Genomic DNA, 23276 nt, shown 5'->3' with positions numbered 1-23276 from the left:
ACTGGCCAATCAACTAGGTACTAGATATGGACTAGAAAACAGTGCTAGTGATAGATGTAGCCAAGCCAAATGACAGTAACATCAGAAAGAAATGTGAGAAACTGGAGAAGTACCAGGGTCTGAAGGAAGAACCAAATAGAACAAGAAAAGTAAAGGCAAAACTGGTCCCATTGGCAATATGTTCCCTCCCTCCCTCCACCCCCTCGCTCTCCATCCCTCTCTCTGTCTTCCATTACTTCTCTACCTCTCTCCCTTCTCTTTTCTCTGTCTGTTTGGGCAGCAAGCTAGTCAGTTAACTCCTGTCACAACCAATGGATCAACACTTGGTTGATCCCAAAAAAAGTGAACCCTTGCAGAAGTATGCTAGTAAGAAAGGAGAGGGAGGGAGGGAGGGAGAGAGAGAGAGAGAGAGAGAGAGAGAGAGAGAGAGAGAGAATGTGTGTGTGTGTGTGTGTGTGTTTTATAATTCATATATATTTTAATGTAATATTTTTGTGTTTTGATAATATTGCAAAATATTATCAAATAATGTTTCCATGTGAAATTTACATGTCTAGATCTGACTCCTTGCTTCAAGCACGTTTCCTTCATTGGAGATGACCAACCTACAGCATGCAGGCCACATGTGATCCTAGCACACCCCTTAATTTTGTGCTTTCAATTTCAGTAGCCAAGTGACAGTTTTAGTTGTTGTTGTAATGTGCAATTTTCACTTGGATTGGAGGTAGTGTTAGAATTTAAGAACTATGAAATTAAATTTAAAGCCTGCTCAAAAGAAAATATTTTCATAATCACTCTTTCACTCCATCCAATCCCTAAAATGAGTGAAGCAAGCTGATGTTTTCCAGCCAAGCAGAGCCATAGCTCTCAGAGGAAATGACCATTAAAAGAGAAATAAGAAAGGAGCTATGGAACTGGGTCACAGTGACAAGGATGGGAGCTCATTTTTCACTTCCAACACTTGAGTTGGTTACCTGATTATGTCTTCTCACATATTATTTGTAATATAACAACCTGTCCCTAATCTATTACATTTTTAAGTCTGAAAAATTCCAGGAAGCTACAGAAACAAATAGCCTGTATAAAAAGGTAAGAAATGAGATGAATTGTTCTTTTGAGGTTTGAGTGATGGATTTCCCCCTTTCTTCTTAATCCATGGGCATTGAATTGTGCACATCAATGGCTGGTTGATTTTGCCTAGAAGCACCACTGGTTCAGACCACAATTTTGTACAATAATCCAAGAGATGGCACTGCAGAAAAAAATAACAATACAGTTAGCAAAGGCAAGAACAATAAAATTACACAATTCTCCTTTATCTGTTGGTTTTCACTTCAAATAAGGGAAAATAATGAATTCTGTTAAGAACTACTGTGAGTCCACTGTCTTTCATCCACAGTTTATTCCATTTCCATTTTGTTTTTTTAGAATAAGATTGTTATTTTACAGATTATCCTATCTTGTGCCTCCAATTCTAAGATAGCTGGGTCACTAACAACACTTAATTATCCTTTAGAACAGCAAATATTAATTCATTTACGGTATCTTTTCTAAAATACCTGCTAGGCATATTGCATTAAGGGGACTGTTACTGGCACAGCTGAGACAGGTGAAGTTGTTCTTCTTGGATCTTCATACATGTCTAATAGTTTGTAAAAAGTTTTTAGGGGTAGTGTTTTTTTTTGTTTTTTTTTGTTTGGCAGTAGACAGTTTTACTGCCTTGCTATCTATCCTGGTTATCAAATGGTGCTAAAGGACAACTCTGAAGGTATTTGGAATAACCCAAGCGTCTTTCATCAAAATTATAGTGACCTTTGTATACATATGTGTGTGTGTATATATGTATTTATTTACAGACCCGTCACAAACTGTTTCAACTCCTACCCTCAAAATGACACTATAGAGCACTGCACACCAAAACACCTAGACACAAGGACAGTTTACCCCCAATGCCATCACTCTGATAAACAAATAATTCCCTCAACACTGTCAAATTATTTACAAAGTCTGCATTACTATTACTGTTAATCTTCTCATCACGCCTTATCACCCATCCCCTCCCACTTGAGACTGTGTGACTGTAACTTTGTTGCTTGTATCCTTGCGATTTATATTGACTGTTTCCTAGTATGATTCGATTGCTTATTGTACCCTATGACTATCATTAAGTGTTGTACCTGATGATTCTTGACTCTTGACAAATGTATCTTTTCTTTTATGTACACTGAGAGCATTTGTATCAAAGACAAATTCCTTGTGTGTCTAATCACACTTGGCCAATAAAGAATTCTATTCTATTCTATTCTATTCTATTCTATTCTATTCTATTCTATTCTATTCTATTCTATTCTATTCTATGTGTGTTATAAACACACACACACACACATACATATATATAATACACACATATATAACATATAAAAAACACATATATGATACATACAAGACTGTTTCAGAGTCACCATCAGTTAAAGATTTGTAAGGGTGAAAACTAGGAGACTTTTCTAAGTCCATCATTTGACCACAAGAGAGATCTTTGCAGGCTTCCTACTCAGAAGGACATCCTGGTTTAAGATAATTCTGTAAGAAGGCATTCAATTGACCTGATTTGCTCTGGTACATAACCTTCATAGGATTAGTCAATGATTCAACTGGTAGTACTTTATTAGAAGGGATCTTTTCTCCACCTTGAGGAGCGGATGTGGTTGAGAGTTCTTCCCAAAGAGTATAAGAGTTTTCCATTCTTCCTCCAAGTTTCCTAGAACTTGCTGCTTTAATTCAAGAAAATCCAGGAAAGAGTAGAATTCTGAAAAGTTTTGGAAACTAAAATCCCTGTATCCCTAAACTAATCTGAATGTGAAATTCATTTTTGAGATATGAATGATAACAGAGGAAAGAACACAGTGCATAACAAAGACAATTTGGGCTTACATTGGAATCTTTTTGATACAGCTGTTTGTTGATCATTGTTGTTACTATCTTTCAGATTTGGCACTTTTCAGTAAGCATAATCTGGCCCTTTTTCTTGCCTTTATGAGATAAAATAGATTGAAAACGATGCTTTGACATCTTTGGAGAATTCTGCTTTGGGAGAAGATAATAAATACTAAGAAATGTGTAAGAGTAGGAAAGCTGAGGATTTCCTGTTTAAATAAAGAAAAAGAAAAAAAGAAAGGAAGGAGCATTAATACATCTTCCTAGGGTTTGATGAGACATCTCTGCCTACTATTCCATCTGGTGCTTATGATACCGTGGCATATTAACTTGCTGCATGCTGCAAGTTCATAATGTATTCAAAGCAAGAAAGCATCACTTGCATATTAATTGACACATCTTCTACTTGGGAGCTTTCTTTTGCATTTCAATTATGTTCATTTCATTTAAGCGTTGAGGTGGATACTTTTTTTCCTTTTTCAATTCTTTTGGAATTGTGCAAGTGTCATATACAATTAATTCCTGAGAGTAAATTCTTACGTATCAATTGGGGTGAGGATTATGGTTGCTAGTGGCCAAGATACAAAATTCTTATTTTTTTAGAATTCTTTTTTCCAGTATACCCCTTTACATTTTTTTAGTTGGATAGGCAAAGGTTTATCCTTATAAAGTAGGCATGGCCGTGTACTTTAAAATATTTCATAATCATATTTGGGGAAATTGGAAATTTCTATGATTTTCTATGTTCATTATCCAAAGAGTTATGTAGCAATATGTTTTTATTTTTCCTCCTGAAGCAACATTTTGTTAAAGAAACATTGACTATATAAATAATTAGCATTAGTTAATTTTGAGTCTATCTTTCCTGGAAACTATAGGTCTTAACCTATAACCCTAACCCTTAACATATTTTAACAGTGTAAATAAATTTAAAGTTTCATTTGCTGACATGTATTATCTTGTAACTTATCAGAAGTTAACCTATCCCTAATAAATATATGCAACAATGAACTTGATTGTTGTACTCCATTTATACATAAAAATAAATGTATGCAAACTGGCCTAAATATTTTCAATAATTATTGCATATGTATTTTTGTATGATTAAAAGAGACAGCTTCATGCTATAATGTTTATTCCAAAATTGTTCTTATTGATTTTTCTCTTCTTTTAAAAAAGAGTAACCATCTGAAATTTGGAAGTGAGGGGAGACAACATTTAAGTATTTGGTACTGCCTTAGTCCTAATCTCACAAGCTCTTATTTGCCCTGGGAGAAAAGTTGCCATTGGTACTAATTGGAGGATTGAATTAATGGTTAATTACAGTGACCTGAGCCACCAGCAGTGAGTTTAAAATCCTCTGAAAGTAGGAGCTGCTAATTATTGTAGGGCTAGTCTATGGTGCCATATTTGAATTCATATGATAAACAGCTGTTACTTGGTCATTGGTTTTCTTAAGAAATGCATAATTTATTATCCATCAATTAAATTATCTGAAAGTTCCACAAGCATATGACATTTAGGGTTTTCTGGTTTATAGGTTTGAACCCCAAGAGCTATAATCAGAACACAAAAATACATTCATATGGTTTTATTAATTTTCAATCAGGCATATACAGTATATACAATAGTCTGTCTGAATTGCTGCTAGGTGTCTCACAGTGCTACATCATAATAATTCAGAATGGAGTTATTAGAATAATACAGGGAATATAATGAGTTAGGAAGATACAATCTGTAAATATAGAATACACTCTAATGTAGAACTCAATGTACAATGCTTTTAGCAGACAGATTTATCTGATTCAGGGTTATTTTTCTCAAGTGATCATTTTTTTAAAAAATTCTTTTAAATCAGACATACTTCTTCCTTACTGTTAAAGGGAACTAAGAGCTGTTGTTGGCCTTTGAGTGCTTGTAGGAAGAAGGTCACATTTATAAAATAGGGCAAAGGAGGAGCAGAAAAGTAAGTAGAAAGATAAGGGTGTTGAATATAATTGCTTACATATCATGTGGGAATACACACTGGAATTGGGGTCCACATTTAAAGTTATTTCCATCTACTTTTACATGTATTTTTTAATATTTATTTTTTTTCTTTGAATTCACCTTTGAAATCAAACAATACATCCATCCATCCATGTATAAACACTCAGAAAATCTTCTTACAGTGAATTTTGACAGAAGAACATCTGGAAATGAACAGCTGAACTAGCATTGGTCAGCTTGAAAAAGCGCTGATGATTATGAGTCAGTGCTATTTCCTTTGACCCAACTATGGTAAAGATTATATGACCTTTGACTTCATAGTTGGTTATTTGCATTTTTCTTAGAAAAGTAAGAAAAGTTTGATCTTTGATGATTGAATCCGGTTGATTGTAGATTGGCAAAATGAGCAGTGCAGAAGGAGCAGGATGCAAAACTACTGTGATGAACAAAAGTTTGGCTTCTTGATGGTTTATGGTTATAACTTGTACAACTGTGTGCAAGGGCACAGTGTTCCCCCTGTTTTAAATCAAAGAGTAAAGTTGGAACTTGGTGGGTAGAGATTGGAGATTAGATTAGACTGTCATTTTTCTTAGGTGCATACTGCTGACTGAAACTGAATAATTAACGCAATTTCTTGCTTTATTGAAATGACTATACAGTATGTTTAGATAACAGTAAGCATCATCATCATCAGTAATAATATAGGTTTGCTGTTAACAAAAACAATTGGGGTTACACACCTGCAAAGAATTTACAAATGAGGTAATGATGTTGTATTGTAGCATTTAAAAGGCAGATCAACAAGCATATATGAAACACCACAGATCAGACGATGCTGTTACTGTCAAAAAGAAAAACATGGTTCACACATGTAGCAATATGAAGGAAAAGTCAAATTAAGAACACCCCCCCCAAAAAAAAAAAATGAAACAAAATGTCAGGATTTGCAAATTGAGTTGCAAAGGTGCAGGTTTTTGGAAGAAAAAGTCAGGTATAGTACCAATAGTAATTGAAGCTCTTTGAGCTGTACCAAATTCTAGCACAATTTATCAGAGTTGACACCATTGAGTGTTAAAAAAAATGAATCTTGCATGCAACTTCCTACATATTCCAATGTCATCTTCATGATTCCTAGGCTGTTAGAACCTGATTCATCAGAAAATACTTAGTTTAAAACCTGTGGTAAACAGATAATTATAATAGAGCAGCAGCTGTAGTTATAAAGAGCTTTTGAAAGTGTTATTTATGCATAATGTTACTGAAACTGTTAACAGCAGCAATCTTCTAAGGAAGTTAAACATTATTCATGTCACATATTGCAGAAGGGAGAAATAAAACTGAGAATGGCTTGCCAAACGAATATAATGTAAAATATTTCTTTTGTACATAATTTTCTCAAATATATACTTTTTTTTACACAACTTCCTTCTACAATGTATAGGTCTTAGAATCCAAGTGAAGCTTGTTTGGGCTTGTCAAATTTTTCAACTTTTAATTTCCAAATTTTAGTCCAGGACATGCCTTGTGGATTCTAAAAATATTTTGGTTACTTTAATATAATTTAGATGTGCTTGGTAAGTAACTACATCAATATCATAACTTTTTAACATGTTGTGTTATAAAAAGTCAGTGTTGGGAGATGACACGGTTTTCTAATGGAGGAATTAGTCATGGGTTTTTCCAACATATATCTCCCAAAATCTTTGCTCTTGGAAACTTTATGTTCATACATAAATGCTCTGGAGCCAAATGTGAGAGCTGGTCCAGTTGAACAGGAATAAATTGTTCACCTATATGCTTTTATAGATATGAAAATTAAAAATACTAAACATTAAATATATTTTTTAAAAAAACTTTACTATAGTGATGTACATATTAAACAACCATCCAGTAAGCAATTGCATATGGGTATAAGTTACACAATTATAAGCTTTTTTGAAATAAAAATGAAATAAACTGGTAAAGAAAATATCCCATAACCCCCCCAACCCTTCCCTGGAGGGTAAAACTCAGTTGGCTCCTCAATGCTTGAAGAACTATGTCTGCCAAAGCCACTTAACTAAGTGGAGTAGCAGATGCTGCAGTCATTCCGTTTTCCTCTTAGCTCTTTTGTATTTTTTTCTAGGAAAAGTATTTGTTAAAAAATGTTATACTGTTGCTGTTCTCCTAAAAAGCTCCTGGAATTTTCTGCCTCTGCCTCTCGTTGTACCTTTTATTGAGAAAATATTAATTTCAAACCATAAGAAATTTAAACCACAAACTATTTTCTATTTAGCTAAGTAAGATTTATAGTAATGGTGATAAGGAAGCATGATTCCAATGAAGAAAATCAACGATGCTCATCAAAATGCTTTAATATTTTAGATGCTGTGATATATTTACAATTACACACATACACACAGGCATTAGAGAACAAATGAAAATATACGATACCAAGAAAGTAAAAATATTGGCATGGAAATGGGCTGGTCACACAAGCAAGAAGAACTGATAGAAGGTGGAGGCAGTCATAGATCCCCCTTGATAAAAAGTGTCCATGAAAGAGATCTAAAATTGGATGGATTGATGATATCAGCAAGTATTGTGGGCCCAATTGGCATTGGTTGGAAACATGCAGAAGAGGCCTTCATCTTGCAGTAGATAGACAATAGCTAAAATGATGATGATGATGATGATGACATACACACATGCACACATTAGCACATGTTGAATAAATTGGTATTTTAAATATGTGAGAAAGCTGATATAATTTTTTGTGTCTATATTTTTATTTACTTGTTGTTTTAGAACTTTTTTTTTTACCTGTTGACTCCCAAAGTAATTAAGGATAAAAACAATAACTCTAGTTCTAATCTAAAACCAAATTAAAAAATAACTGACATAAAATCTGATCTAACAATATAACCTGGGCAATCAAATCAGAAAATCAGAATTAGCAAAATTAGTAATACTATTAGAAGTAAAAAAAATAATGCAACACGGAGCAAATCACATGAACAATGTACAGGTAAAATGTGCAACAGACTCATAATTTCTAAACCTGTGCAAATCATTTGATGGGGCACTTTGCAAGTGAATGTTGTGCCCTTGTGAATCTATTTCTCAGAGGCTCAATGCATCCACTTGAGATTTTGGAGCAGCTGCTTCAGGGCACTTCTGAAGTCTTCTGAACATGTTTGTGGACACCCAAAAATACTTCTGTTGAAATAATCAGGAATGGTGTAACATGGCAAAGAAAAGAGCTTGAGCCATACTTAAAACAGAAGCTGATGGAAGTACCTTCATAAATAATTTAAATGGACCTATTCTAAATCGAAGTGCAATCCAAAAAAACCAAATCCTATAAAAAGTCAAATAATCACCCTTAAATATCCATTTGGGTTAAGGTACGTATTTAAATACAGAACAACAACAAAGAGTGCACCCTTTTAATGAACTGGCAGTCTTTGAGGTCACAGTTCACTTAATTAAATATTCTAAAACTTTTATCAGAAACCAGAACATTCTTTCTTCTGTATGTCCCTCTAGTCCATATATGAATTGACTGTGAGTATAATATCCTTGACATTCTAATTACAGCATAAAGGCTGATTTCTTGTTACTCTGTATGGTCCTGCTGAATGTTACAGATTACAACCTTACAGATTGTGCAACTTCCAATTGCCTTCTAGATGTTGAAAATCTATTTTGAATTGTCCTGCAGATTCCAAAAAGTCATAATGGATCTGAAAGGATTTATTAAGGACTTCGTTTAAAATATGTTTCTTTGCTTAGCATGGTTTGTTTCAAGATTCCTACTTGCCAGTAATGATTCTTTAGCTGATTCTACTGAGAGACAAAATAGATGGCAAAAATGAATATCTCTGTACCGGTAGTCCTTGACTTACAACAGTTCGTTTAGTGTTCATTCAAAGTTGTAATAGCACTGAAAAAAGTGACTTAAGACTGTTTTTCACACTTACAACCATTGCAGAATCCCCATGGTCACATGATCAAAATTCAGATGATTGGCAACTGATTCATATTTAGCTTTTGCGATCTTCTGACAAGCAAAATCAATGGGAATCTAGATTCACTTAACGGCCGTATTCTAAATGTGCAATGATTCACTTAACAATTGTGGTAAGAAATGTTGTAAAATGGGGCAAAACTCACTTAACAAATGTTTCATTTAACAGCATAAATTTTGGTCTCAGTTGTGACTGTAACTCAAGGACTACCTGTATTGGTAACATGGCTTTTTATTTCTTTTTGTGGAGTCACATGAACAAGGTGACAAAACTGGAAAACAGTATTTCTTCTCCTTCCTCTTACCTTCTTTATCTTTTCCTGCTCTTTTTCCCTGTCCACTCCCTTCCTTGAGGAACATAGCAGGCACTGAAATCAACCTAGTGAATCATTCAACAAATAAAGATTTCAAGCAGTGGGAGATTGCACTAATGACTCTCCCACCTTACTTCTTCTTAAATATTGTTTTAGCAATTATCTGTGTATGTACTGTGGCTGTGGATCATATGCTGCACAGGGGGATGCTGAAGATACTGAGAATTAGTAACAGTTATGTGGTAACATGTGATTAGCAACTTAAAAAAAATACTGAAAAACCAGAGAGGGCAGTCAGCCCAAGACATTATGCTGCCTATGGAGATGGCAAATGTTCCTCTTCTTCAAATAAAAATACATAAGACTGAAGGCTGGCCAAGATATTTGGGGATGTTAAGCAGATATACACAGAAAGAGGCATAGATAGAGTGTGTAATTAACTATTTAAACAAATCAGGGAAACCAAATTAGTTTTCTGAGGTAACTGCCTCATGCTTCATAGTTCCAAAAAACTAAAACATCTTAGGGGGGCTATTTGAAGAATAGATAGGTTGGTAGGTAGGTAGATAGATGATAGATAGACAAACAGATAGGTGTGTGTGTGTGTGTGTGTGTGTGTGTGTGTGTGTGTGTGTGTATTAACCTTTAAATGAAAGTAAATGGGAACATATTAGGATCAGCACTCTAGTAATAGAATAGAACTTTTAAAATTATCTGAAATGGGATCTTTGTTTATCCTTAGCAGACAAGGTCTTTCCATTGTATCAGAAAGGTGGGAACAAGGACTTTATCCCTCTAACCCTCATCCAAAAATCTTGTTCCAAAATATTTTTGAGTAAAGAAAACCTGCACTTGCTACTGAATTCAACCACTCATTCTGATTCATCTGTTGGTATATTTACTGTGTAGCTACTTGAAGTTTCACAATATAATGGCCTTCTCCACTTTTGTTTAAAGAGATACGTCTTCAGTCTTACAGTATATACTGTGTAGATCACTGACTCAACAGTGAGATGGAGAGCATACAAATTTAATATGTTCATCTCTGCTCATGCACTGAAGATGATTTTATAGGAAATGTGGAAAAGAGTCATAATTATTATGTCTCACATTTTTCTTCACTCTTCCTACAAAGACGAAGAAATGGCCTGGGATGTTTTCTTCTTTCTTTCTACCCAATAGTCAATAGGAGGAATCCCTATTGAACTAGATTGCTCAATAAACTACAATATCAACAGACCTTTATCCAATACTCTGACCAAAATACCATATTGAGTTTTAGTGCACATTTTAAGTTATTTTTAAATGTGCACATATTGGGTTATTTTTCAAATTGTTTTTCATATATATATATATTGACCCTTCCTCACCCATCAAATATTGTAGAAACTAATGTTCTTTTATAAGGAATTCAAAATAAAACGTCATTCTTGTAAAAAGGAAATAGTATTTAAATAGCTGAGTTTCCCTCCAAATATATGAAATTGAACTCTTTTGCTAGCATATTTTTATTTATTTATTTCCAATCTCCATATAAATTTGTAAACAGGTTTATAACATCATATGATTTCATTTTAGGAAAGTTTTTATGCTTGATTTTGTAGGAAATGACCAGGAGATTAAAGTCAAGCATGGAAAAATCAGAAATCCAGGCAATTCAAATGAATATAAAGGTTTATTGCAAGCTTATGCTTTCTAGAGGAATTAGAATACTAACAGTCAAAGCAAATTGGTGGTAGATAAGAGTCAACAGAATTCAAGGTGGACTGGATTTAAATTTCTTGTGGGCGTGCAAGGATTCGAGACTGATGACATGCTTTCCTTGGGCTCAGCCTAGTCATCTCCTACAGATTTACTCTGAAATATTTTGTTCTTTACTGTTAGAAAAAGACAAACCTTTTGAAATAATTATAATTCTTAATGCATTAGGAAATTGTGATAATATTAAAATTAACTTTTTAAAGATTTTGACTCCTTAATCTTTTTTTCCCCTTTTGATGCTGTTGAGTCCTCATTGGCTCTTGGTCATTGCCTAAACAAATCCCTGTAGTTTTTGAGGCAAATTTTTGAGAATAGTTTGCCATTGCCTCCTGTGATGACCCGGGGTGTGGCACAAAGGCAACACAGTCAAATAAGTAAGAAGAGTCCCTTTATTATCTCCAACTTTGCCCCCAATGTCCAGGTTACCTTCGGCTGGAGAAAAAACCTCCCAGGAACAGCCTTTAACTGTAGAAAATTCAATCCAAAACAAGGTACATACAAACTGTAACTAAAAATCCAAACAAACCAAGCTGAATTAACTTGACAGGGCAGGAGATGGAAGTTCTAACTTGAAAGCACAGCAAAACTCACACAGTTGGGAAGATGGCAGGAACACAGATAAGCCACGATGATACAAGATAAATTCACGTTTGCTCCCAACAACTTGCTGTTCGCAGCTTCCTCTTTTATACACTGTGTTCCCAGCTGCAGCTAATGAAGGGAATCAAGGCCCTTTTCTCCCCCGTAAGCCACGCAACTTACATTGCTTCCTTCTCTGTTCCTTCCTGTGTGCCCTAGGATGAAGAGGGGGTGGGCCTGGGTCTTCCTCTGAATTCCCTCTCCCTTGCTCTACCCAGCCGGACTTTGCCCTTCCCCAGTTTCTTCCACAGCCAACAGAGCCACACACCCACTCCCTGTTATCTGTTTGGCTTCTCCCTCTGAGTCAGATTCTGACAGGGGCATGACACCTCCATCTTAGGGCTGGGAGAGAATGACTGGCCCGAGGTCACCCAGCTGACTTTGTGTCATAGGCAGGATTAGAATTTTTGGTCTCTCAGTTTCTAATCCGATTAGACTGTTCATGTTTATTGTCTGTTGGCTGGTATAAAATCTATGTTTATTAAAAATATGTTTAGTCTCAGTTATTGACACTAACAGGTGGTTGATTATTAGTTACGGGTAAAGCAGCAACTTTAGTCACCATTTCAATAACCTTGAATGGCATCTTACAATATTGCTAACATCTGCACATTTTGTGAAGAGTCATATTTATTACAGCTGTACTTGAGCCTGAATGTAAGAAAAAATAAAAATAAAGTTAAGAATGATACAGCTGTCTTTCATGAAAAAGACTTATCATTTTTTCTCATTGCAATAGTTTCATATGCTCATAGGGCTGTTTACAGCAACTTTTTCAATAGTGACTGAAAAAGTCATAACTTCAAGTACAAGTAAAGTAAAATTTGAAGACCCTCTTATTAACTAATACCACATATGAACTAATTAAAAATTACTACATATGAACACATAGATTATATTATAATGGTTGAAAGTATTAGATAGAAGACTAGACTATCAGAAAATTCTGTAAATCAAGTGGAGATGTAACATCTTGGGAAAAGACAATGGCAAACAACTTTCACGTTGCTGCCAAGAATATTATATAGATGTGTCACTTAGAGTCTCTCTACTTATATTCCTAACATATGTATTCATTTGAAACTTTCCCTCCTAAAAAGCAAAAGTTGGCTTGGGTGAAAAACTATTCCAAGGAATGATTAGTGAACTATTCACTTCAGTTACTTATTATTTCTCTGTTACATTCTATAGATTCTACCTTTAAAGTGCATAGAAATATTTCTTGTCAAGAACTTTTTAAAGTTAAAAAAGTGAAATGAACATATGTGTCCAGGCTTTCAAAGAGTTGTTCTTCTCTTTTTTAAATTAAGATTGAAAAAATCCAAATGCAGGGTAAGAAGAAACTTACAGAATTATCTATCTTTTGTTTTTCAGATAAATAGATAACATAAATATATAAAGTGTATAGTTCTCAAACTGTATATTTTTCTACTGCTTTTCTGTTCCAAACTAGTATTCTTGTTCCTGTCAAGAACGGTATGTGAGAATAGCACAATACAATGATAAATTCAGGGGCAACATTTTAATAGCATATGTATTTTCCCTGAACTTCTATAGAAGCAATGTAAGTATTTTATATTGACAGAAATAGTTGATGTTGTCAGTTTAGCAACATTATATTCATGTTGAAATTTAAGACATATTAATAGGCTGAAAAGACTTATTTTATTTGAAAGGAAATGGAGCAAACTGGAATGTATTCAAAATTGGAATACATTGGAATGGGAGTGTTTCTAATTCAGATTTTCACTTTAGATACTGTAGGCAGTTGCTATTTTTCATTTGATCATAGGTATTTGCCGAGAAACAGGAACCATTACACAAAAATTTTAGTGGGAAAATATGGCCTTTATGAAAGATTTCTTTTCTAGCTTTCATCATAGTATATTAGGCCTCTGTCATAGTTTATCAATGTTTCTTGCACAAACTACCACCAGATGCTTTTGATATATACCTAATTGCAACCATTTATAACCATATAAAACATCTTTGGAACATCTGACATGATTTAGAAATTGAAATAGGATTAAAACAATCCTGTTCATATTGGTTTGGAAACAAAAGTACATGACTACGTTAAAAACCATCTTTTAGCAGCCTATTGGTGGTATTGGTCTATCTTCAAGAGAAACAACCATTGAAAAGATTTCCATATTTGATAAAGAATGGCCTTAATCAAGAAGCAGCCTGGGAGGTGTAGTAAATTATAGAAGTGGCAAGGAAATAGATAAAGACTAACCCAGTTAAGACTTTAATTGTTCCTTGAATTAATTGGTAATCAGAGTGCTCACATCCGGCTAGTAAGAAAGTTAGTTTTAATTTTCTTAAATAATTTTGAAATCAGTTTTAAAAAATAATTAAAATTTTGCTTTCTAACCCTTTGACATTAAATAGGATAAATTGAGGTCCAAGATAGTTTTACATGTAACTTTTGCATAGGTGATGGGGGAGGGGGGGAGAAAGAGAGAGAGAGAGAGAGAGAGAGAGAGAATAATATATAAGAAGATGAGGGGGAACTAGTGTCTTACAGCTCTATATTTGAATTGATATATAGTTTCATTTTCTGTTGATGAAATAATTATCTCAGGTTTTTTTCTAAATTGCAGTATTTGGCCACACAGCTGCATAACTTTTTATAAAGGAAAAGCAACATAGCTTACAAATTTTAGAACCTATTCTATTTAAAAAATGTCATCTTGTTATTGATCAATGATTTACTGAGAATTAATGGTCAAGATAGTGTTTGTTTACTGCAGATGGACATAGAACATTAAAATAAATTGATATTCATGATATAAAAGAAATGATCTTTATAATTTAGAATTTTAAACTCCTTACTGTCACTTAAATAAAAGAGCATCCTATGTTTCCTAGATTAGTTATGGATTAGAAAGTTTTTTTCTTATATTCTATACCTTACTCTCAACCCCAATTGACCTGTTTTTATGGCTTGAAATGATATTTTCTGTTTCAGAAAAGTGTTTTCATGAGATGATACTGTAAACCTTGATTTACTAATTATGAGAACAAAAGAAATAAACGAAGGAATTCTGTCTGTGTCTATTGTAGTATAAGAACTATAGAAAAATCAATTTGAAAAGAGTTTGAAAGATGCTGTAGTAAAAGCTAAAGGTAAAAGTTTCCCTGCCATTCATGTCCGACTCTTAAAGTAGCTCAATGGCTAAGACACTGAGCTTGTCGATCAGAAAGGTCGGCAGTTCGAATCCCAAGCACCGCGTAACGGAGTGAACTCCCTTTATTTGTCCCAGCTTCTGCCAACCTAGCAGTTTGAAAGCATGTAAAAATACAAGTAGAAAGATAGGGACCACTTTGGTGGGAAGGTAACAACATTCTGTGCATTTAGTCATGCCAGCCACATGATCATGGAGATGTCTTCGGACAGTGCTGTCTCTTTGGCTTTGTAACAGAGATGAGCACCGCCCCCTAGAGCCAGAAACAACTAGCACGTATGTGTGAGGGGAACCTTTACCTTTACCATGTCCAACTCTAGGGCACAGTGCTCATCTCCATTTCTTGGCCGAGGGAGCCAATATTGTCCAAAGAAAAATTTACGTGGTCATGTGGCTAGCACAGTTATATGCCAAAGGCACACAAAACACCATTACCTTCCCACCAAAGTGGTATATATTAATTTACTTGCATTAGTAGATTAATATGCTGTAGTATCAATATGTAATATGAAAATTATTTGAAGAAAATTTGCATATCAAATGTTTTTGCAGCTGTCAAGCAGCCTTCAACTTGTGGACATGATCCAACCAAGCAGGAGAGGGTATGTTGAGCTAATGATTTCTTGGACATTAACTGCTGAAACTGCCCCCATAGCAAGGTGCTTTAAAATGAATCATGGAGCTTTCCTCTAGTAGTTTTACAGAAGCAGCTTAAACTACTTGTATTACTATTTATACTACACTTGTAGAGTATCGTTAAATAACAAATATTAATTAAAAAACAATACTAGTTATATTCTCTTTTACTACATTGAAAGGCAAGATAAAGCATACATATGTGATCTTTTGATTAAACTACAGTTGTTGATAGTGTTTTCTATGTTGAAATAGAAACATAAATATGTTACCTTGTGATTGGCTATGAGTATGATGTAGGTTATCTTCTCCTTTCAAGAGTCCCTGTTTTTCAATTTCCATAGGAAAGGGAGTGACTTTACAAATTAGGATTTGACATATCACTAATATTGTGCTAATATTTTTCAGTCCCAGACTTCTGGTCACATGCTAATGCAATTGAGAATTCAGAGAAACTTGAAGGATTTTAAAGGGGAAAAATGCATCGTTACTGGCAGTAAAGACTAACTGTTCGTACTCAAGTAGTCAAGAAAAGTTCTGTTTATTTTGTCACCAGATGGTATTGTTACTTTCAAGGTATGTTGATCAGACTTGACAGGGTTTGTTTAAGCTTACTGTTTGTTACATTGACGACATATTTTTCTACAAATGTACAATATGTCATTTTGTTTGAAAAGTGTACACTTGTTTAATTGCATATGCAAGAAATGAAGAGTGTATGTATGTATGCATGTATGAATGAATGAATGAATGTATGCATGTGTGTATGTATGCATGTGTGTGTGTATGTATGTATGTATGTATGTATGTATGTATGTATGTAGGATTTTCATATTTTTTTAAGGAAAAAAGTGGCCATATTTTCTGGGCTGAAAAGCAGTTCTTGGTCTACAAATGAAATTGAAATGGTAAATACAGTTACTAGTAGAACTATGCACAGAATTGGATTTTAAGGCCAAAACGTGATTCTGAGCATGCATGTTTATAAATGTAGCACCTGTTGAGAATGCCATAGAGCAGCAGCAGTATTTTTAATGATCTTTTGCAGCTGCCCACACATTGCCAGGAAAATATATTTAGTTTAAATTGTTCTCAGAAAGTGCAACAGAACCTTCTCATCTGATTACTCCCCCAACAAATAAGTTAATATTAATATTTTAAATATGTTTAACTATTTCCACATTGTCTCATAATTTGGGGAGGATCTTGAGGAGATTGTGTATGATTCTGGGACTAAACTGTATAGCCATGGTTTCACAAGTCCTTATAACTGGTTAATAGTCATCAGGAGGTTAATACTTTGATGTATTCTTCTCATCTTAATCAAGACAGAATGAACAGAAATGCTGTCCATGTTGACTATTATGGCTCAAGACATTTCTGTTTTGAAAATGCAGTTGTATCCATCATGAAAATAAATTGTGTTAAAGATGTTCTTTTTGCCATCTTTTAAACATCCATAGACTTGAATGACCATCCTGGAATTTAGAAAGATTATTATTGCGCTCAAAATTTTATGGCTTTGATCCATGCATTAGTAACAGGATGGTTTCATGAGCCAGTCCCCAACATTCTTCCAAATCATTCAGCTAATTCTTCAGCTTGTTTATGCAAAAAATGAACACTAATAAAGAAACTGGACCATATTTTTTATTAAAAGTTCATGGAATTGCACTGTTAATACTTATTGCACTCTTCTATCTCCACCCCAGATGGGACATGTTCATTTCTATGTATCCTTCTCAAAATGAAGTGTCTTCATTATCTCCTGATTGGCCACTTGGAGATATTGAACTGCTCCCTCACAGTGTCACTGACAGCTGAAAATTTGTACTTCAATTTCATTCATCCAAATTCAATATGATACCTTCAAAAGTGCAAAGACAAATACAAACTGGAAAATATTGGTTGCATATATTATCAGGGCCAGTTAATTAACGGTTCTAAAGCACTTACAGCCAACTTGTTCATTTGGAGTATTTAGAAACAGTATTCATACTTTGCCTACCTGCACTGCAGCTGAAGACAATGGATTCAACATAAAATCAGTGGCTTCTCTCTTTTTTTGTCCATTCTTGAGTATGAAATTCAGTCCACTGCTTCAATTAGTATTATCAACTATCTCAATCAGTGGTGTCAAACTCAAGGCCCGGGGGCCAGATGTGGCCCACAGGGTGCTTAGATCTGGCTTGCGAGGCTGCCCTGGAAACAGCAAAGGACCGGCTCAAAAGCAGAGCTTGGGTGGGGCTCCCGCACCCCTCCTAAGTTCATTTTTGCTGGCGGAGGTTTGCAGGAGGCCGTTGCAGCCAAAAATGGAGCTTGAGAGCCCATTTTTGCTGGCAGAGCGCTCAGGCCACCACAGCTGCCCCCAACACAAGTGATATTGACTGTTCATGTCCACCCTGGCCACGCTCATCCCAGCCCCACAAAGTCAAACACAACCCTGATGCAACCATCAGTGGATTCAAGTTTAATACCTCTGATCTAGATATTTCTTACTTCCATAACTGATTTTGTGTTTGCCTTACTGACCTTCTGCATAGTATATCTCTCCTTCCTTCTAGGCTACATTTTCTGTGAATACTTCAGTTTCTTATCTTAACTAGGCCAAAGTAATTCCAGCTTCCTTTTCTATCTCTCTATTGTCTTCCCCAGTGCCATTTTTTTCCATTTTTAATGGAACATATTACTTCAATATGTGCTTTTTATTACTCTACAAACTGTCAGGCAGTAAGAAAAAAACAACGTTCTCAATTATTTGACAAAGGTATGAATTAAAAATTACTTTCAAAGCATATTGTAAACATTATTATCACTCAAAGCCAGACTTTTAAAGTTATTTGGCACTAAAAAACCTAAAATATTGCACTCTCTGTATTATAATTTCATGTGAATAGAAGGCCATTTAAAATTAAATACTACTAAGTACTATTTGTTTCATAATATGTGTAAACCACTTTTTCTGCAAACCCAAAAATAATTTGCAATAGTATCGATTAGTATTTTACAAATATGAAAAAAAAAATGTAATACATTTTAGAAATCAAATGCTATAACAAAATATCACATAGTCATAAAACAGAACACAATTTGATGCCAGAAATTATTTCACATATTTTCATTAAAAGATACAGAGAGGAATAAGCTTGGTTTGCCAATATTAAAAATAGGAATGCAAAATATTACTATTGGGCCATCCAACAATGTTATCATTGTTGACATATTTTCATATTTTACTTTCCATAGAATTGATTCCCTGGGTAACACTATTCATGAGGATGCTAATCTGTGGCTTGTAAATGTTGCTTATATGAGAGAGCTCAGACTCTGGTATCAGTATTGCTGTTAGATAAAATGCATTTTCTTTCTCTGTATCCATCATTGCACTTTCCCCATTACTACCATTACTATTATTAATAAATTCTGTTTACCTTATTCTCCTGTATGAAATATAAGTGCTTTTTCTGGATTGATGGATATTTAATTTCTACTGTCATGCTAATTTAATAGTTAACTTGGTTCTAGGTGAAATAAAGACAAGGCAATCTAAACTATTTACTTGGCATTCATATACAGTAGATGAGCATTACATAGTAGACTCTATTAATAATATTTGCATTTGTGAATTCTTTTGTGATTTCTTCCAAACTTTGCATTTACTATATATCCTTTAATTTTGATCCCTGTCTTTGAGACAAAGAAAATTTTTGGTTATAAATTCTTCCAAGTATGTAACTTCTCATTTGTATTAAAAACAATTCATGGAACATCTGTTAGTGGATTACCATAAGAAATCCTGTGGCCCATTGGTTAGAATGCAGTATTGCAGGCAAACTCTGCCCACAGCCTGGAGTTTGATCTTGATGGGGCTCAAGGTTAACTCAGCCTTCCATCCCTCTGAGTTTGGTAAAATGAGGACCCAGATTGTTGGGGGAGGGGCAATCTGCTGATTCTGTAAACCATCCAGACAGTGCTGTAGAGCACCAAGGGGAGATATATGTATACAAGTTCTATTGCTATAAACAAATCTAGATCTTTCAAATTCTTCCCCAGAGAGATTGAGAAAGCTGGACAGTGGTAGGTAGAAAAGGAAGAACTGGAAATTTTATACTATTAGACTTTGGTACAATATATAGTACCAAATGACATTTTCAAGACAAGTCAAGCAAATTAGCATATTTGAATATTATTTAAATATATAATAATAAATATAATTTAAATATTATGTGATTGGAATCGTTAGGGAAAGCTTTGTGATCAAGTGCTTTAATTCATCTAATGCTTGTATTGCTTTTATATGTAAACCTATGTATTTAAATTGCTTTGTGGACTGAAGGTAATCAATAGATCTACTTAAAGCTACGTCTCTACCATTTTGTTTTCTTTATTTCAGTTAATATCCTTTTTGCAAATGGCCCTTTACAGATTCTTACGTTAATGAATTACATTTATGAATTAATGGAATTCTAAATTAACGAATGAATTACATTAAGGAGTAGAGGCAGTTATTATATATCCCTTTCTCTTGCAAATATCAGTGTGTACTGCAAGCTTCCTAAAAGTAGATTAAAAAGACTCATGAACAGGATTACACAATACTGGAGTTCTTATTGACATTACTGATTTAAATTTCCAGAGACATCAATGTCCCCCTCTGCCTATAGTAATTGCAACATACCAGTTTCCAGCATCCTTCCAAAGCATTCAGCTGGTTCTTATTTATGCACAAAGTGAATATTGTTAAACAAATTGGACTGCATTTTTTATTAAAAGTTCATAGAATTGATGCACTCTTCCACTTCTACCCAGATGGGACTTTAGCAAGTTGAGCATAGTTTGCTTCCTAGCTTCCTCTATATTGGGTCTTGGTCAAAAGAGAGAGACAGTACAAGTAGTGGATAAAATGTTGGACTGGTATCTGAAGACCCAGGTCTTAGTCCATCCTCAGCCACAGAAAGTCACTGGATGATTTTAAGCATGTGTCTCAGCATGACCTACCTCATGGGGCTGATGCTGTGAAAAAATTAGAAGAGGGGGAATTATATGTACACATTCTTGAACTCCTTGACAGAAAAGTGGATAGTGCATAAATGAGAAAATGAAAGGTAGATGAACTAAGGAGGCTTCCTTGCACAAAAGAATACAACAGGTCAAACACTGTATGCTCCTTGATGGTTAGCAGTCAAGCCATTTCTTATCCCAGTTTCTCTTTTATTTTGTTTTTGCTATCTATATATCTATCTCTAGCTCTATCTATAAATAAAGTATTAGGATAAAAAGTGTACAAAGCTATTAAATAATTACCAAGTAAAGAGGTACGTCAGATAGCTCAAACTCTTAGGTTGTATTGCAAACTAGCTATTCTGTGAACATATTCACATGTGTATGTGGAGTACATCTTTCAACAGCTTTTGATAACTATGGACCACAGTATTCTCCATGACCCCCATTGAAGGAATTGGTTATGGTGGAAGGGAAGGTCTCAAAGACTATTGAATGACTGTGCCTCTCAGTCCTGGTGTTTATGTTATGGAATTGCACAGAACATTAAACTTGGAGTATTTGCTACTACCTGAAGCTTTGGGAGGCAGGTATCAGGCATCTGGCCCTAGTCTCATCAAAATCCTGATGACATTCAGATCTTGTTCTGTGTAACATTTGAACTAGGAAAGCTTATGTATATTCTGATCTAATATCTGGATGCTGTGATTTGATGATGAGGAGCAATAAACACAGTCTGAATCCTGACAAAGCGAAAGCTTTATGTATGGGTGGTTTCTAGTATGGGAATTGGCATTTGACTGTTTTTAGTTTGATTGCATTTCCTTGGAAAGATTAGATATGTATCTTGGGAGGCTCATAGACTCATTGCTATTATTATAGGAATAGTGAAGTGAGTTACAGTTTTATTAAAATTTATTAGTCAAAAAAGATGTTACCCAGTTTTTGACTACAGTAGATTAACATTTTTCTTCTACATCTCAATTAATATAACTATGCCCTTTCCCAGCTTTAACAGCCTATGTATTGTTGTCCATAATGCATGATTACCATATGAAGTCTCTTGCTTTTGAAATTGGGTTACCATTTGATCCTACATTCTGGACTAAACTGACCCTTGATATTTTATAAGAACATACAGTTAACATTTTAATTCCTTTGTCTCCTAGACCTTCTGTATAAATGTTAGATGAATATTTTCCTGTGTTTCTGGTTTCCCGTCTCCTTTTTAGCATGTCTTGTTTAAATTTATTGTATATTTTAAAATTTGTTTGAGATAATGTTGTATAGGAACAGTATAAAAATATCATAATCATCCCTTTTGTTTAAATTAGCATGGTCATCTTCATCCTTGTTAAAATGAGATATATCTTATCCCATCAGATTTATAGCCATTCAGCTATTATGTTGTTCCATAATTCTTCCACATATCTCAAGCTATAAAAATAATACTCATTACTTGTGAGTCAATCTGACCCTACAACTTGAAATTATGAAATTGACATGAGTTGGGTAAACTCATGTCAATTCCATAATTTCAAGTTGTAGGGTCAGGTTGACTCACAAGTAATGAGTCAAAAACTATCTATCTCTCTTGGAGAGGGTGGTGGAACAAAAATGGTTGAAGTGGAACCTTATATATCTTATAATCAATATACCTTATAAATGGAATGATTGCATTTTTCATCTTCATACATTTATGTGTTTCTTATGATGGCTCCCTAATCTTTTGTGGAAAAGTACAGAATTGTTATCATTAGTAAAATAAATCACCTTTCTAAATGTTGTTCTATAAAATATTCAATGAATATATATTTAAGAGAATGCCTTAAAGCTGTTTTCATCCAATAGTCATCTTATCAAACACCATCTTTTTGGTCCCCTTCTGCCTTGTATCTCAACTGTCTCCACCAATCAATTTAGCTTGCAGCCTTATTTATCAAGAAGAGACTAGGCTGGCCTATAGTATATTAAAAAATTGATCTATCTTTCCTTAAAATGCTTCAAAATTTGTCTATGTATATTCTTAATTATAACATGTAATGATAACTCATCTGCACATACATTTTGGAGCATTTAAACCCTTTTTTTCCATTTGCTATCTATATAATCATTATTCTTCCTGTAATCATGGTACATAATTTGCCATCTAACTCAATTGATGTAGCATAAAATTTAGTTAATAATACTAGACAAAACAAATAGTATACTTAGTACACTCATGTGACCCACAGACACAATTATTTCTGGAGTTCCAGATCACTTTATGCCTTATTGGGTGTCAGATCAGTTTTGCATATATGAGGAATTAAACTTAATTGGTTGATGAGGTACATTCTGAAATAATGGGATGGAAAAAATAAAAATGGATACATTCAGCAAACTTTATAAATATTATATTGGTTTTCTACAGGTTAGCAGAAACATGTTCTCACAGTGAATCAGTGAAGAGTATTTTTTAAGAATCTTTTATGCCAGGACATACATCTGGAACTCCTTATACTAGCTAACAGTAAAGTAAATGCCACTGCTTATTATATCCTACTTTTTATTTTAAAGAGGAAATTGAAACCACACCACTTGCAGAATTGCCTGACATTAAATTGGCTATTGAAAAAGCATCAGTTGTGTATTTACATACGCCATATTTTGTTCCATACATCACCCTTCCCTGATGCACTTGAATTGGATGTTTTCCACATAAGCTAAAAATATATGAAAAGCTATCTTGTTTTTCAAAATGGGTTGGCTATAAAAGCCTGTTTTCCCCTGTATCATGAACACATTTTCTTAGTGATTTCT

The 23276-nt window shown here is 34.2% G+C and overlaps 1 protein-coding gene across 10 annotated transcripts in view; it reads left to right on the top strand.

Moving 5' to 3' along the window:
- Positions 1-23276, top strand: part of RUNX1T1 (RUNX1 partner transcriptional co-repressor 1) — a 148297-nt gene that overhangs the window by 58083 nt on the left and 66938 nt on the right. For 3 of the 10 annotated variants that reach the window (XM_087961989.1, XM_087961993.1, XM_087961994.1), the window contains exon 1: positions 18129-18240. The exons of the other annotated variants lie outside the window; for them this stretch is intronic. In XM_087961989.1, coding sequence (XP_087818115.1) covers positions 18150-18240 — 91 coding nt within the window. In that variant the 5' untranslated portion in view covers positions 18129-18149. Of the gene's footprint in view, positions 1-18128; positions 18241-23276 lie in introns of those variants that run through there. 10 annotated transcript variants of the gene reach the window in all.

The sequence above is a fragment of the Notechis scutatus genome, chromosome 3, assembly GCF_049901735.1.
Source record: "Notechis scutatus isolate UNSWTSFEM ecotype Mainland chromosome 3, rNotScu1.2, whole genome shotgun sequence".
Classification (NCBI taxonomy): domain Eukaryota; kingdom Metazoa; phylum Chordata; class Lepidosauria; order Squamata; family Elapidae; genus Notechis; species Notechis scutatus.
This window is presented reverse-complemented; position numbering and strand designations above follow the sequence as displayed.